Source organism: Galeopterus variegatus, unplaced genomic scaffold (assembly GCF_000696425.1).
Source record: "Galeopterus variegatus unplaced genomic scaffold, G_variegatus-3.0.2 Scaffold1597, whole genome shotgun sequence".
Classification (NCBI taxonomy): domain Eukaryota; kingdom Metazoa; phylum Chordata; class Mammalia; order Dermoptera; family Cynocephalidae; genus Galeopterus; species Galeopterus variegatus.
Window position 1 is genome coordinate 341998 of NW_007727708.1, and position 14299 is coordinate 356296.

Genomic DNA, 14299 nt, shown 5'->3' on the forward strand with positions numbered 1-14299 from the left:
CCAGTCCTACAGCTAGTAAATGACAGAGTCCCAAATCAGCTCCAACTCCAGAGCCGTGTTCTCCACCCCCTCTGGTTGATAATGTCTGGGCACCTTCTTCTCTGTCCCTGGAATGTCTTTCAGTCCCTTTACTAGCCCAGCAGTCTATACTGGGGACACACGTGTCTTACCCCTGCCCTGCTTTTGGTCCCCAAAGTCAGACTTTGTGCTAGAGGGGAGCATGGGCTCTTAAGAGCCTGTTTCAGTCTTTAGGGAGGCAGAGAATAAAAAGAGCAGAAGGTGGGGTGTGGTGAGGGGAGAGGTAGTGCATGCAGGTGGCAGGAAGGAATGTTGCAGGGACTCTCTGGGGTCTGGAACATGCTCAGAAGGAGGGTGGCTGAGCAGAGCAGCTGGAGGGAGCTGCTCTATGTCCTCATGTGTCCTTCTCAACACCTGCAAGTCTGGCAGTAGAGGAACTGTGTACCTTATTCACAAGCATCTCACTACCAGTGTTGTTTCTTACTAACCACCTATTACTCATAGAAAGTAATTTGCAAGTTTCTTCAGACCCTTCACACCCTACCATTTCTTTCTTTCTTTTTTCCTACCGAGATCTGCAAATATTTTGTGGTAATCTTTGGCACGTCTGAACTGCTGAGCTGGGTTAAAAGCAGACAGAAATTCGGCTGACTTGCACAAGCAGGAGAAGAGATGATTCCACTTTCCTACCGAGATCTGCAAATATTTTGTGGTAGTCTTTGGCACGTCTGAACTGCTGATCTGGGTTAAAAGCAGACAGAAATTCGGCTGACTTGCACAAGCAGGAGAAGAGATGATTCCACTAATACCCTGTATCCTTGTAGAAATCCTGATGGGATTAACCCTCTCAGAGGCAGTTAGGTGTGGGACACATCATCCTGAGACTGATGAGATGGCAAGGAAACTATGCTACAAATCACCCAGTTCCAAGTATTTTGTTATCAGCAACAGAAATGGACTAATACAGTATTTTACTGTTACAAAGTTTTCTTTTCTGTTACTAAGCAAAGGCAACTCTCAGAAGATAAGGCCAAATCAGCTGCAGCTGGGAATTCTATATTGCCCTTCAACAAGTCCACCTGGCGCCAGCCACCAACTGTGGCTTCAATTAGACAGAAAACAGACTCTGAGGACATTTTTCTCCCTCTTCTACTATAAGAGAAGCCACATCAAAACCAGCCACGGCCAGTCTATGGTGTCTGTGCAATCCTAACACTTTTGTGCCTTATGATGGTACCTGTGGTTACTCACTGTGCACCTCCCCCATTAATAGTCATAGCATTTTTCTAGGTCCACTGAATATGTATGTAAACCCGATCCTAGGAGGCATAAATGCCAGCCTCCTGCCCTTCCTGGGAGGAGTGTTTATCATTGGCCCTGCTGAGGTCTGTGATCCCCGATCTGCAGATTGTTTTTTCTGGAAAATAAAGTCTCCCTTTTCTCTTTAGTGGATCCTGTCATCCTCTTTTGTTAACAAGAGCAAGTATTCAAACCCAGGTCTGCTCGATTCTAAAGTTCATATTCTTTCCAGTACAGCAAAAACACCTTTCAGGGACACCTCTTAAATTATACCATATTGGTGCTGTTTGCTTGGTCTATATGAAGGCCAACTCTGCTCTTTATAATTATAACTCACTCTCAGATGACATGAACTATTGTGGGAGCATTCTTTGAAAAATACATAGCAGCGTGATACCAAACATGCCTGAGTCAGCGTGGAATTCAAGTTTGGGCCTGGAAACATGCAACAGTCTGAAATACTGACGGCAGGAATTGTGTAGGCCTTCACTAGGGTTTCTGACTAGTAAGCTGGCTGCTTTTTAGTTTTGAAAAAAGCTTAGAAAAAGCATAGAAAACAGACTAAATAGAATGTCACATTAGCCAGTAAATTACACAGGGAGAGAGTAGAAAGGCGGCATGGCCTACTCTTCCTCCTTCCTCACAGGTGGATACGGAGGTCTAGGTCTAGAGTCAGCTCTGCTGGAGTGAGCTCCAATAGGTGATTTCACCTCTCTGGGCCTCTGCTGTCTTACCTGAGAAATAAAGGGGCTGGAGAGGTAGCCTAGCAGGTCCATGCAGGGTGAACCTCCACACTTCTCTAGTGGTGCCAGAGTCTCTACACATTGCAGGGGAAGCTGGCATGGCCGAGGTTGCTTGTGGAACCCGTGGCCAGCACTGGCTATGTAATTTCTGGATACCAATATAAAATGAAAATGCAGAGCCTCCTGTTCAGATTAAGAATTTCGGGACTGCAACAGCAGAACATTCAACCAAGCATGGGGCTCTTCTGAGCACAGAACCCCGTGTGACTTAATGGCCACATGCCAGGAAATGCAGAGGCCTGTGCTGTGCATACCGTGTGTTGTGTGAAGGTATGAAATCTGGAGTAGGTCTGCAGCCCCCAGCCACCCTGTTGGGAGGCAGGGATGCCCCTGGGGTAATAACATCCTTCCTCAGGAAAGTGACCTGCAGAGAAGTGTGGCTCAGCAAGGGGACACCTCATGTCCCTGCGGCTAGCTTCCTTCCCCTCCTTTTGAAGAAAGCATTGACACAGCCATGCTGGACTGAGGGAAGGGGTCTGTTTGGGGATGGCCTAGACCATAGTGCTGTAAAGGGATGTGAAAATATCATAGTAAGCAATCAGCCTGCAGGAGAAGCTGCCTGTGGACTTCCTTTCAGAAGGGAGGTGAAGGCAGGACAGGTAGGAGAAGGTGAGTCGGAGGAGGAGGAGCTGGGGCTTGTGGGAGGAGCTCTTTGGGGAGGAGATAGACTCAGCAGTGGAACAGAGTACAGGGAGGAAGGAAGGGCGGAAGGAAGACAAGCTTGCTCTGGACAGGCAGGGAACTGGGGATGGGAAAACAGGTGAGCCAGGAATAAGGAAGCTCAACACACAGTGAAGAGCCGTAACTCCCCCGGAGACGGTCTGGCAACCCCGGGTCCCCAAATCAGCCCTGCACAAACACTGCTTCCCTACAGCAGTGCTGGGGAGCCCTGAGGTCATGTGGAACCCAGAGGTCAGCAGCCAGTGTCACACTTCAGAGTCCCAGCTCCCTTGATCTGTAGGCAGAGACCTGGATGGGGGCTGGGATTCCACCCAATCAGCAAGTGGGGCCCATTTCTGGAGCAACAGGAGAGTCATCCTCTTCTCCCCTAATGGTGTGCTTGGTCCCTGGAGGCCTATGAAGCCCAGCGAGAATGTGGAATAAGAAAACTAAGACTGTCCCTGAGATCTTAAACATCAGCATCTCACAGAACACACACAGAGAAGCCAGGTCACCTTAAAGAAGCTGAATGGCTCCAGGTCTGTGAAATTTAAGGGGTAGCTGATGGAATTTAATCACAAATCTAGAGAAACAGTGTGTCTGTCCAACAGGGAGGCAGTGGTAGAGCCTCTGACCACTGTCCTGCAGAGGCAGAGTCTTGCACAAGTGGACTTAAAAGCTTTCCTGGAAAGGCTATATCTACAATGGGCAAGAGCACCGCAGCCCCGTTACCTCAGAAGGATCTAGGATCACCTACGAGCCTTGAGCATCAGACTTTACAACGGACAGCAGCCCCATGCTGGCCTGGATCCCTTACTTACAAGGGTACTTCAAAAAGTTCATGGAAAAATGGGATTAAAAGATAATACAAATCCTCCCATGAATTTTTGAAGTACCCTTGTATAACTCCTGTCGCCATTCCTAACATGCATAAGAGAATCAATCAGACAAACCGTTTTCTGAAATCTGGATAAGATCAAAACCAAGTTAAAGAGTCATTGGGTGGGGGTAGGGATAGATTGCTTCACATTAAAGCTGGAATAAACTCTTTAAGAGAAAGGTTGCACCCTCAAAACCCACCTATCTGTTTCAAAAAAATATATACCATGGTGGAAGAATTGTTCCAGATCTGTGCCTCATAAACACTGCCACAGAATTTTCAAATATGACTGGGAAGATGTTAAAGAATGGACAACAAATGCATATCATCTTCCTCTACCTCCTGCCTTGTATTTTATCTAGTGTCCTCAGCTAATGGTCTCCCCATGGACCTTGGATCAGACCCACAAGCCCATGGACTTCTTAACAGCTGTGTTATCACCTAATTTGCTTTTCTACTTGCAAAGGTAGAAACAGACTATTGCAAGATGACTTTATGTCTGGAAATCTTTTCCTGCTCTCATTTCTCTGTCCAGGGAGGAACAACATATACCTCAAAGACGCATGTGGTTTATAGAATCTAGTTTTGTTTGACACTAAAAATTTTTGTAGAAACCAACTCATTGAAACATAAGGCCAAGAACCTCTAGCCCTACCCCTTGGCAACCCCTCCCCCGAACCATCCCAGACAGAGGAAAATCAGTGTGATGCAAGCAGAGGCCACATCAATTGCAAAGGTATGTATTATATATTCTACACTGTGCATAAATATTGTCACTATATGTACAAGGAAATGAATACGGTATGTGCTTCTTGTGCTAGAGAGAATTCATTCCACTTGGTCTGAGTGAGGGTTTCTCAACAGTGGCACTGTTGATATTTTGGGCCAGATAATTCTTTGCTGTGGGGACAGCACTGTACAGTGTAGGATGTTTAGCAGCATTCCTGGCATCTACCTACTAGATGTCAGTAACACCCTCCTCCCCAGTTCTGACAATCAAATCTTCCCACAGGAGCAAAATTGTCCCTAGTGGAAAACCACTCATCTAAATGATGTAACTATGTTTTGGTGGAGGCCAGGAAAGAATACTTTTATGGGGTTTGTTAAGCCAAAGAAAACCACCTAGTGTTTCAATTTTCCTATAATAAGCTATCTTTTAATTTCTTTTCTTTTTTTCTTGCTCATGTTCTTTAACAGGCCCAGGTTCCTTGATATCATTACATGAGTGCAATAGTGAGGTCCTCTTTGAAAATGAACCAAACTAGTAAATTCTCCACAGAACAGATAAGGTTAAATTCATCTGTGAGGGGAAAATCCAAGAGGTTATTTGTAAATGTGTGCCCAAAGCCTTCGGTACCGGCCCAGTCTCCTCCAATCCACTGATCGGGGAGACAGGGCCAAAATGTAATTGTGATGAAGTTCTTTTTTTTTTTTTTTTTTTTGTCCTTTTTGAGACCGGCTGCACCGCGCTCAGCCAGTGAGTGCTGTGAGCGCACCGGTCATCCCTATATAGGATCCGAACCCGCGGTGGGAGTGCTGCTGCGCTCCAAGTGCGCCACGGGCTCGGCCCGTGATGCAGTTCTTGGGAACCTAATTAATTGTATCACAGTCCATTTGGAGATGGGTTGCATGACAAAGAAGGAGCTGTTCAGCCATGGTACACAGATGACCACTGGATCAACCAGGAGAGAGGGTGCCTCGGACATGGATGCTGGCTTAGGGTTTTCCTGGCATAGCCATGCCCAGAGCTGGGGAGAGAGTTTCTCTGAGTTTTCTTGGCTGATGACCCTGAAGTCCACTCTCACTAAGCAAATAATGTGATAATGTGGCACCTCTGTAGCTTGCTCACAAGGAGAAAGAGCCCTTGTTCAGCTGCTCTGAGTATTCCATTCATCGGTGTGACACAAGATGGCCCAGCTGAACAGATTCCCAGCTGGCATAACACAGGTAGGTGGTGTGAAGACAATGGGAAAGTAGACTGCCTGGGGACATCTACCTTATCTCTACCATTTGATGCTGTGCCCCTGTTTGCAGCTCCCTGCTCTTCTTGCCATTCCGGTTAAAGGGAGTTGGATCCATTAACGTGAGGAAGAAGAGAGACAGTAAATTATCACTCATAATAGGTGAGTTGAGGTACTAGTTATTGTGTTTACTTCTTATTTACTTGTAATGACCAAGTGACAAATACCATTCTGGGTACTTCATCCCATGTTGTCTTACTTGGTCTTCACAAGGAGCCTGTGAGGAAGACATCTGTAGTGTCACTTGAGGAAACCAAGGCTTAGAGAAGTTGAATGACTTCTTCATGACCCTTAGCTAGTAACTGGCAATTGGACTTGGTCTCTTTGGGCTCTAATTGCATTCTAAATACATAAAGAAATATTTCCTGAGGGTAATGCAATTAAATGGTAACCTTAGAGAATGTCACATATGTCAAACATGGTCTCTGTGCTCAATGGAACACTCAGCATCAGAGCTGAGAGGGACTTTGGGAATAGTCTGGTCCAAACTCCTCATCAACAAAATGAGGAGTTTGGACCAGACAAACATAAGAAACATAGGGGAGATGAGGACCTATCCAGAATGGTGTAGAAGGAAAGAAAAGGGCGTATATGGACGTGCCATAGAGGAACGCCTACAGGGTGTGGTAGGTGAGTGGGTATGAGTGGAGGAGCTGAGAGAAGGATGAGTCAGAGTTAGGGACGATGATGACATCACTGACTGAAACAGGGAGGACCAGAGAGGAAGCTAGTGATAGAAAAGTGAAAAAAAGGTGAATTCATTTCTGAAGAATCGAACGTGAAAAGTCAAGGAACTGGAAACTCCTCATGAAAATTTCAAGACTTGAGAAGGCAAGGCATATCCCAGAATATGTCAAATAACATCTCAGAGCGAAAACCCTAGCACTGGGACTGAGACACCCATGGCAGGTCTCTGTCATGCTCAACAGTTTTATTAGCGCATAGATGAAGGCAGAGAAGGGATGTTTGCCATGTCAACAGTCCCTTCAAAGCTAAGTGCCACAGAGGTCAGAATCAATAGACAGAATAGTCAAAATAGCTGGGAAGAATAAATGAAACTAACATGAAATTTATCAGAGATCAATGTAAAGTCCTCTGTTCATGTTCAGAAAATCAAACGCACAACTATAGAATTAACAGAGAATAGCAGCAGTAGTGATATTAATAACTACTCTTTAAAAAAATCTAATTACTACATGCCATGATCCCTATGTGTCAGTTGCATCACAAAACAATTTATTTAATACTTACAGTAACCTTATGACATTGGTACTGTTTTTATTGTCTATGTCTTACAGTCAAAAAAACTGGGACCACAGAGATTAAGTAAACTTGCCTAAAGTCACACAAATTTTGGTTTGTGTAACTGAAAAATACCACACTCTTTAAACAATAAGATAAGAATTGGGGAGACCTGATTTGATCACACTTGTGTTAAAGACTTTTTTCTACTTGTAAAAATATGTATGTGTTTGTGTGTGCTACAGAGAAAAATACACCTCCTGCTCATTCTTTCTTCCTTCAGTCTCTTTTCAGCCCTGGGGATCTACCCCCTGGATCAGGGTCATCCTTTTTAACTCTCTTGATAGATACTCACTGTCTCTCTTTTTGTGACTAAGAATTTGAGCAAATATAAGCTTCGATAAGCCTGAGAGTATAAGCATAGCTCTCCACTTATACTGTCATCTGATGCCAAATAATTGCACAGTTAGGCAACCTTTTCAATTGGTGACAACCAGCCAGGAGAAGGGACACAAATCACAGGGGGCAACTATTTCATCTATGTATTCCTCACCATCCCACCTAATTTCAGAAAAGATTTTAAATGGTACTTGAACTCCATTGTGTTTGCAATTTCATTTCTTTGAAAAGTTCCACATCAACAGTGTACATTTTACCAAAGCAGGCCAATTCTGTAAAGACAGCTGAGTAACCAAATGGGAAAAAAAGAGTTACTTTTGTCTGAGCAGATGAGTGTAGTGTATGATTATCCATAATATAATTTTGGTTTTCTGTCCTGTAATCTATGATGGTATATTACCTATCAACTGCTCTGTGATTAAGCTGGACTTTGTCCCAGAGAGAGGGATCATAAAATAAATTAAGTTCTATTGCCTTTCTTTATTCAAATTCCCACCTGAATTTCCTGAAAGAGGTTCTAAGGCTTAGTCTAGCTCTAGGTTATGAAATATATCTGAAAAGGACCTTTGGACCCTCTTGCTCATTTGAGAGAAGCCCTGATATCCATGCCTTGTTAGTTTCTTTGCCATGTTTCTCCTACCTCTCCTTCCCCTTCCCTTCTCACTGCTGTGCCCCAAGTCTAGGCCCACACCTCTAGATGCTTGAGTTATTTGAGTATCCCTCCCTCCAAGGTTCCCTCCCCCTCCAATCCATCTTGCCCACCTCCTGTAAACCTGGTGGCATGACATCCTAACAGGGTGCCACCCATTCTGCAGCATTCTGTGGTTAGAGCCCTCACCGCCCTTTGTGATCTGGCCCCACCCTACACGTCCAACCTTCTGGTTGGAACTTCTGGTCCCACATCCCCCACTCTGCAGCTTCTGTTGGGCAGTAAACTATCCTCATCATCTCACAGATGGATCAAGCTCATACCCAGCTCTGCATGTCAGTTTCTATATTTCCTCCCTCTCAGCACATAATGCTTTTCCTCCAATCCTCCAACTACTGTTACCTTATCTGCCTCTCAAAGCCCAGCTCTTGCAGCATCTTCTCCATACAACCTTCTCCAGCTCTTCCAATTTTCTTCCTATACTCATTTAGTCACCTACTACTTCCATTGTTTTGTCCCTGCCCCCCATGAGGTTGCAGCAACTTGAGACCAAGGTCAAGACCTTGGTGCCTTCTTGTCCCCCTCAGTGCCGATCACACGGCTGCACTCAAGAGCATGCTCTGGCAATGGCTGACTGCAGCCGATGGTGCCTACCAATCCCAGGTCATACTAGGTACAAACCCGTATTCTGACTGTGAATGGCTGTCTCTCCACCAATTCGAGACTAATTTCTCTTCAATTTTGTCTCAAAAACTATTATTCTCTAACTTCTGGTTATTTGTGATTACTTATCTGCTACATGTGTCACATCAGCCAATGAGAAATGGGTAAAGTTAAAATATATAGTTGGAATATAAAACACTCCCCAAACATTTAAAAGTTCTAATCTGCGAAAGCCATGATGACGTTACAATGAAACAAAAAGACTTTAGAAATCAAAATTTGGGAAGTTGCCTTTTCCATAGCTCCTTGACTCACACCCCTGGGCCACCCACTTCTGGTTTATTCTTTCTATGAGGCTTTTCATAGATAATTGTTACACTGCCATGAAGGCATTGGAAATAAGTATATAATCCCCTCAATGCGCTTGTAATATACACACACAAAATAAACAAAACCATAAAACTACAATGAATGCAAATAATTACAACTATCCTCAGATTTGAATAGTAATTCATAACAAAATGGGCCCAGACTCCGTTTAGACAAACCGTTCCTTAGAAAAGTTTGTTGTGTTCAGACTCTGAAAGCTGGCTTTGGTAAAATCTAAGCTCTTGACTTTTCTGTTTTATTGTCTCTCCAGAGCTTTACACTTTGTTCTATCACTGGCAAAAGCCAGTTAGAGCCGGCCCACTTGTTCCTACACATTGCTTTAAAAACTCAATCCACTTCCCTATAGCAAGTTCCACCCACTGCCTTAGAACTAGCAAAGTGTTCTAGGATTTCAGTATTTCTGAAATGCAGCAAGAGCACTGGGAGAAAAAAAGGAAAAGAAGACAGTGGATAAGTATTGGATGGGGAAAGTCTTACCTCAGCTTCTGACTGGCGGGGACAGTTATTTTATTAAGCTTGTCCATTCTTTTTGGTAATTGTAAGTGACACGAATAACCGTCCAGCCGTACCGTCAGTAGTTCCCGGCCCTCCTAGGGAGCAGCATGGTCAGCCTCGGCTCTCAAGGGTTCCAGTCACTCCAGTCTCATTTCTGAGCGCGCAGGCTGCTGGCAAACACCCTGCACTAGGGAGAAGTAAAACTCGCTCGAGCACATAATTCAAGTTTCATGTTTCTATGTCATCATGTGATCTGGGTAGCCAGCCAGCTTGGCTGATTACTCCACATTGTGTAAACTTTAATAGTGAAACCTATTGGGCATGCAAATTTCTGTCCAGCTGCTTTCTTTTATAATCGGATTTGTAACCAGGTCTGGACAAGCTTCTGGCTGGTCACTACTTCCTGTTTGTCCCAAACGCATATAGTCCCAGTTTTCACCAGGTGTCACTGGCAACTTCCTGGGTGCCAGGAAAAGAAGAATAATCAATTCCATCGGCATGTCTCTTGGGGACTTTCTGCTCATTTACATAAAGTCATGGATAAGCTTTTTCCACTTGTAGAGACATTATATGAAAGTGGCATTTTCATACTGTCCCTCCCATATGTTTTTAAATAAAGATCAGGGCGGCAATGACACAGTGGTAAGAGTTTACTCAGAGAATTAGAGACTCTCTTTTCCTGGTGCTCTGTTTAAAATAGGATAAGTATGGGCTGGCCGGTTAGTTGGTTAGAGCGTGGTGCTGGTAACACTAGGGTCCCAGCCAGCCACCAGAAAGGGAGGGAGGGGATGATGGGTAACTCCCTGTGCAAGGTCACTTAGGGGTAGAGACAGGTGACCCAGGAAAGGGGAGAGATCTCCACCACAAAATGTGTGCCCTCTTCGTTGGTGGTAGAGTCAGGAGTTACCTTGCTGATAGCCAGATGCTGTCAAACAAACCAGGCTGTACCCAAAAGTCCACTGAGAACAAATCTAACAACTTCCCAACAAAGCAATTCTGACATCGGGCCATTCTGAAGTCCTCCTAAAAATGGAGTGACTCCCCCCTCCCTGCCTTTGTCCCCTCCTGCCTTGTGCACTGCTCAATTCAAGCCCTCGTCGGACCCATGACATACCAGACATGGGTCATGCCAAGCAGGTGGGGGGGCTGGTGGGGCTGGTGGGAGGGTACCGCAGCTGCAGGGGCTGAATTCGTCCAGAGAGGTCTACTTCCCGGGCCATTCTGAAGTCCTCCTAAAAATGGAGTGACTCCCCCCTCCCTGCCTTTGTCCCCTCCTGCCTTGTGCACTGCTCAATTCAACCCCTCGTCGGACCCGTGACATACCAGACATGGGTCATGCCAAGCAGGTGGGGGGGCTGGGGGGGCTGGTGGGAGGGTACCGCAGCTGCAGGGGCTGAATTCGTCCAGAGAGGTCTACTTCCCTCCTGGAAGACTTTACATTTCCTTCTACCTGATATGAAAAACGCCGATTTGTTTGTCATTTAGACAGCAGAAGGCAGTTTAGGGTCAGGGAGAAAGACAGTGAGAGAAAGAAAAGAAATCCTTTTACCTGAATGTACTTTTCTGCAGTGTGCAGGAATATCTTGCTCACCTTTGTGAAGTAAAGTGCACATTTCCCACATTTATCAAAGGGACCAGTCCTCTCCTGGGTCAGAATACAGAGGGACAAAATCAGGGCTCCCAGTTAACTCTCCTGTTACATACCTGAAGTCTGGCTGAAGATGGAGGGGAAAAGAGGAGTAGATGGGGGGAGGGAGGAGGAGGAAAAGGAGGAGTTGGAGGGGGAAAGCGGGAGGCGGCAGTGGCAATGGCAGAGGTGGAAACTGTAGATGGATTTCTTTCCTCCTGTGCCTCTTTGTACAAACAGAGGCTCTGTATTTCTCCAGGTAGCCTGGATTATTCACATTCAAGTGCTGCTTCTGAATTTCTGGTTGGACCAGATGTTCAGGAGCAGAATCTTCAGAGTATTGAGGGGTGGGGCCCTTCTGCTTGGCCAGACCAGCAAGACAGCAGACAATCATTCATGAGAAGAAATGGGAGTGCTTGCCTCCTCTGATCGTGCATTTTCCCCAACCTCACAGCTCAGTTTTCTTGCAGTATATCCTGAAGGAGCTCTAGACTCCTGATCCACCTCTCCCATAGTTCCTAACTGAAAGAAACAAGTAGACCAGGATGGTAAAGGCACATACAATGGTATCAAAGATCAGGAAAATCAGGCTTCACTGAATGGGAGGATGAGAGTCAGCTTGTTCCTTCTGAATTAGTGTAAAGTGCACCCCACTGGCCACTAAGTAGACCAGGATGGTAAAGGCACATACAATGGTATCAAAGATCAGGAAAATCAGGCTTCACTGAGTGGGAGGATGAGAGTCAGCTTGTTCCTTCTGAATTAGTGTAAAGTGCACCCCACTGGCCACTTGACTTTTCTCTCCACCAACAACTGTGTTCAGCACCTGGGCCGGCAAATTATTTCCCCAGAGAAAAAGAGCAGGGGCCAGGGTTGCACTTCTGCTTTTTCTTTTTACAGCCACTTGTCTTTCTTCTTTGTACTGCATTTAGCCTGACATGACGAAAACGAGAGTCCGCTTTTCCAGACTGGATGTTTCACCCTATGTGGTGTGTAGCGTGTCAGCCTCATGTTCCAGGCCTGCCACAACAGCTTGGCAGCTGCCACTGGCTTACCAAGAAGGTCAACGCAAGGTTGGAAACTGACAACACCAAGTCTCAGCTGAAACTTGGTGAAAGAAATGAGACCACACAGCATGGCTCCTCAGCACATTTCAGAGCAACAGACTGTGACAAGTGCTCAAGCTCAAGCCACACGGCACAGTGGAAATTCATTAATCACTAGATTAACAGATGAGAAATGGACAATCCCAACCTTAAAGAAAATTTGGAATGCCCATACACTGCTGATAAAAGTATAAAGTGCAATCACTTTGGAAACAGTTTGGTATTATCTAATAAATTTGATGATATATATACCTGTGACACAGCTTAGGACACAGATGTGGCAGATCACTCCTAATCACGTGTACCAAGGTCATGGGCAAGAGTTTTCACTGAAATGCTATTTCTAACAGAAAAAAACATAACAACAAAAATCCTGCTCTGGAAATAACTCGATTTTTCATCAACAGGAGAATGAATGAATTAGTTGTGACATTCACCCAATGGTGTATTATTCAAAAGTGAAAATGGGCGAACTCCAACTGCATCAGAACAGATAAAGAACAAAAATAATTTGAGCAATAAAGGCAAGCTGAAGAAGCTCACAGAGCATGAGTAATCTAGACAATATGTTATTTAGGATACATACATACACGGTGAAACCAAGGAAGGAAGTGATAAAGGTAAAATTCAGGTGAGTGGTTACCAGGGAGCAAGACTGGAGTGAAGGGGCACACAGGGCTTCTAAGCAATGGCAGTATTTTATTTCTTAAGTTGAGTGGAGGGTATGAGTGTTAATTTTATTGTTATTATTTATGTCTTACACATATTATAGGGACTAACAGTTAACAAAAATAAACGAAAAAAGATCTGGTCTAGAATTACGGGACAAAGTCAAGACAGCATCCCAAATCTAAGCTCTGAGAGATGATGGGCTTGAGAACAAGAAGACAGACTATCCTGGAGCTTGGGGACGAGACCCAGCCATCCCTAGTTTCTCTTGGGCACTTTCCCTTGCATCTGTGGATGACAATTACAACAATACGCTTGTTGAATGTCTTCTGTGTTTCCTGTACTGTGATGACATTCATTTTAAATGTGAAGAAACTGATTCCTAGAGACATTAAGTAACTAGTCCAATGTTATTCCACTCATCAATGGAAGGGCTGGAATTCAAACCCAAGTCTCTTTCTGTCTGAAAGTGGACCAAGGGCAGAATGTCCACCAAACTAGAAATGTATCTTGAGACCAAGCAATGAAACAGGCCATTCCACGCAGTAAAGCAAAGAATTTTATTGGAGGGTAACTTAAAGACAGGGTGATGGGTTGAGCAGATGATGACCCAAAGGCATACGCTAAGCTTCTCTGCACTATCTCCTAGCTGAGCTCAGGTTTATGTAAGCAGTTAGTAAGTAGACTTAATGTAACTAACTCCAAATGTTGATGCAGTTGGCCAGGACAGTTTAGTGCCAAAGCGGTACTTAATCATTCTGTTTTTAGAGTCCAGAAGGTTGTTCCTATCTATTGTTCTAACTCTCTTGCCCTTAATTACTGTACACTTAACAGGCAAAGCTCTCACAAAGACATAAATGGAAAGATGGAGTCAGTTATGCTTACAGTTCCACAGTTGCCATAGTTCTGCATTGCAAGAGAGATCTTCTGTGATTCAGCAGACAGCCCTGCCCTGGCATCAAGGCATCATCTTAACCATGACCTTGGATGAGTCACTTAGTCTCCCTGTCAACTTCTCACCTTTAGAGGACAGGAGAAGGGATTTAAGGAGGGCTCAGGCTCCTTCTAACTTGGAATGTGGACACTGCCACTGTGCACAGAAATTGGGTAGCACCAGTTGGAACACTCTCAGCGTTTCCAGAAAAGCAGTCTCTGATTTTCCTTGTTAGACTGCTTTCCAAAGAGGGCCTCAGTGGCAGTTTACAGAGCCTTGGAGGTAGTCTAAGTCCTCACCAGGACTGGAGGTCAGCCACAGTTCACCCTGTCTGCTCTGCTACCCACCCTTGATTGCTTATCTCTTCCAGGCCCAGTTTAGACAAACTGCCAAAGGCAGTCAGCAAGGTGTGGCATTGGTACCATGCAGTCTGTGTCTATGCAG

The 14299-nt window shown here is 44.9% G+C and overlaps 1 protein-coding gene across 1 annotated transcript in view; it reads right to left on the minus strand.

Annotated features, from left to right (window-relative positions):
- The window catches only part of BLNK (B-cell linker), a 78394-nt gene extending 68722 nt beyond the window's left edge, over positions 1 to 9672 (minus strand). Inside the window, exon 1 of the mRNA XM_008577886.1 lies at positions 9502 to 9672. Coding sequence (XP_008576108.1) covers positions 9502 to 9548 — 47 coding nt within the window. The 5' untranslated portion in view covers positions 9549 to 9672. The remainder of the gene's footprint in view (positions 1 to 9501) is intronic.
- Positions 9673 to 14299: the final 4627 nt, after the last annotated feature.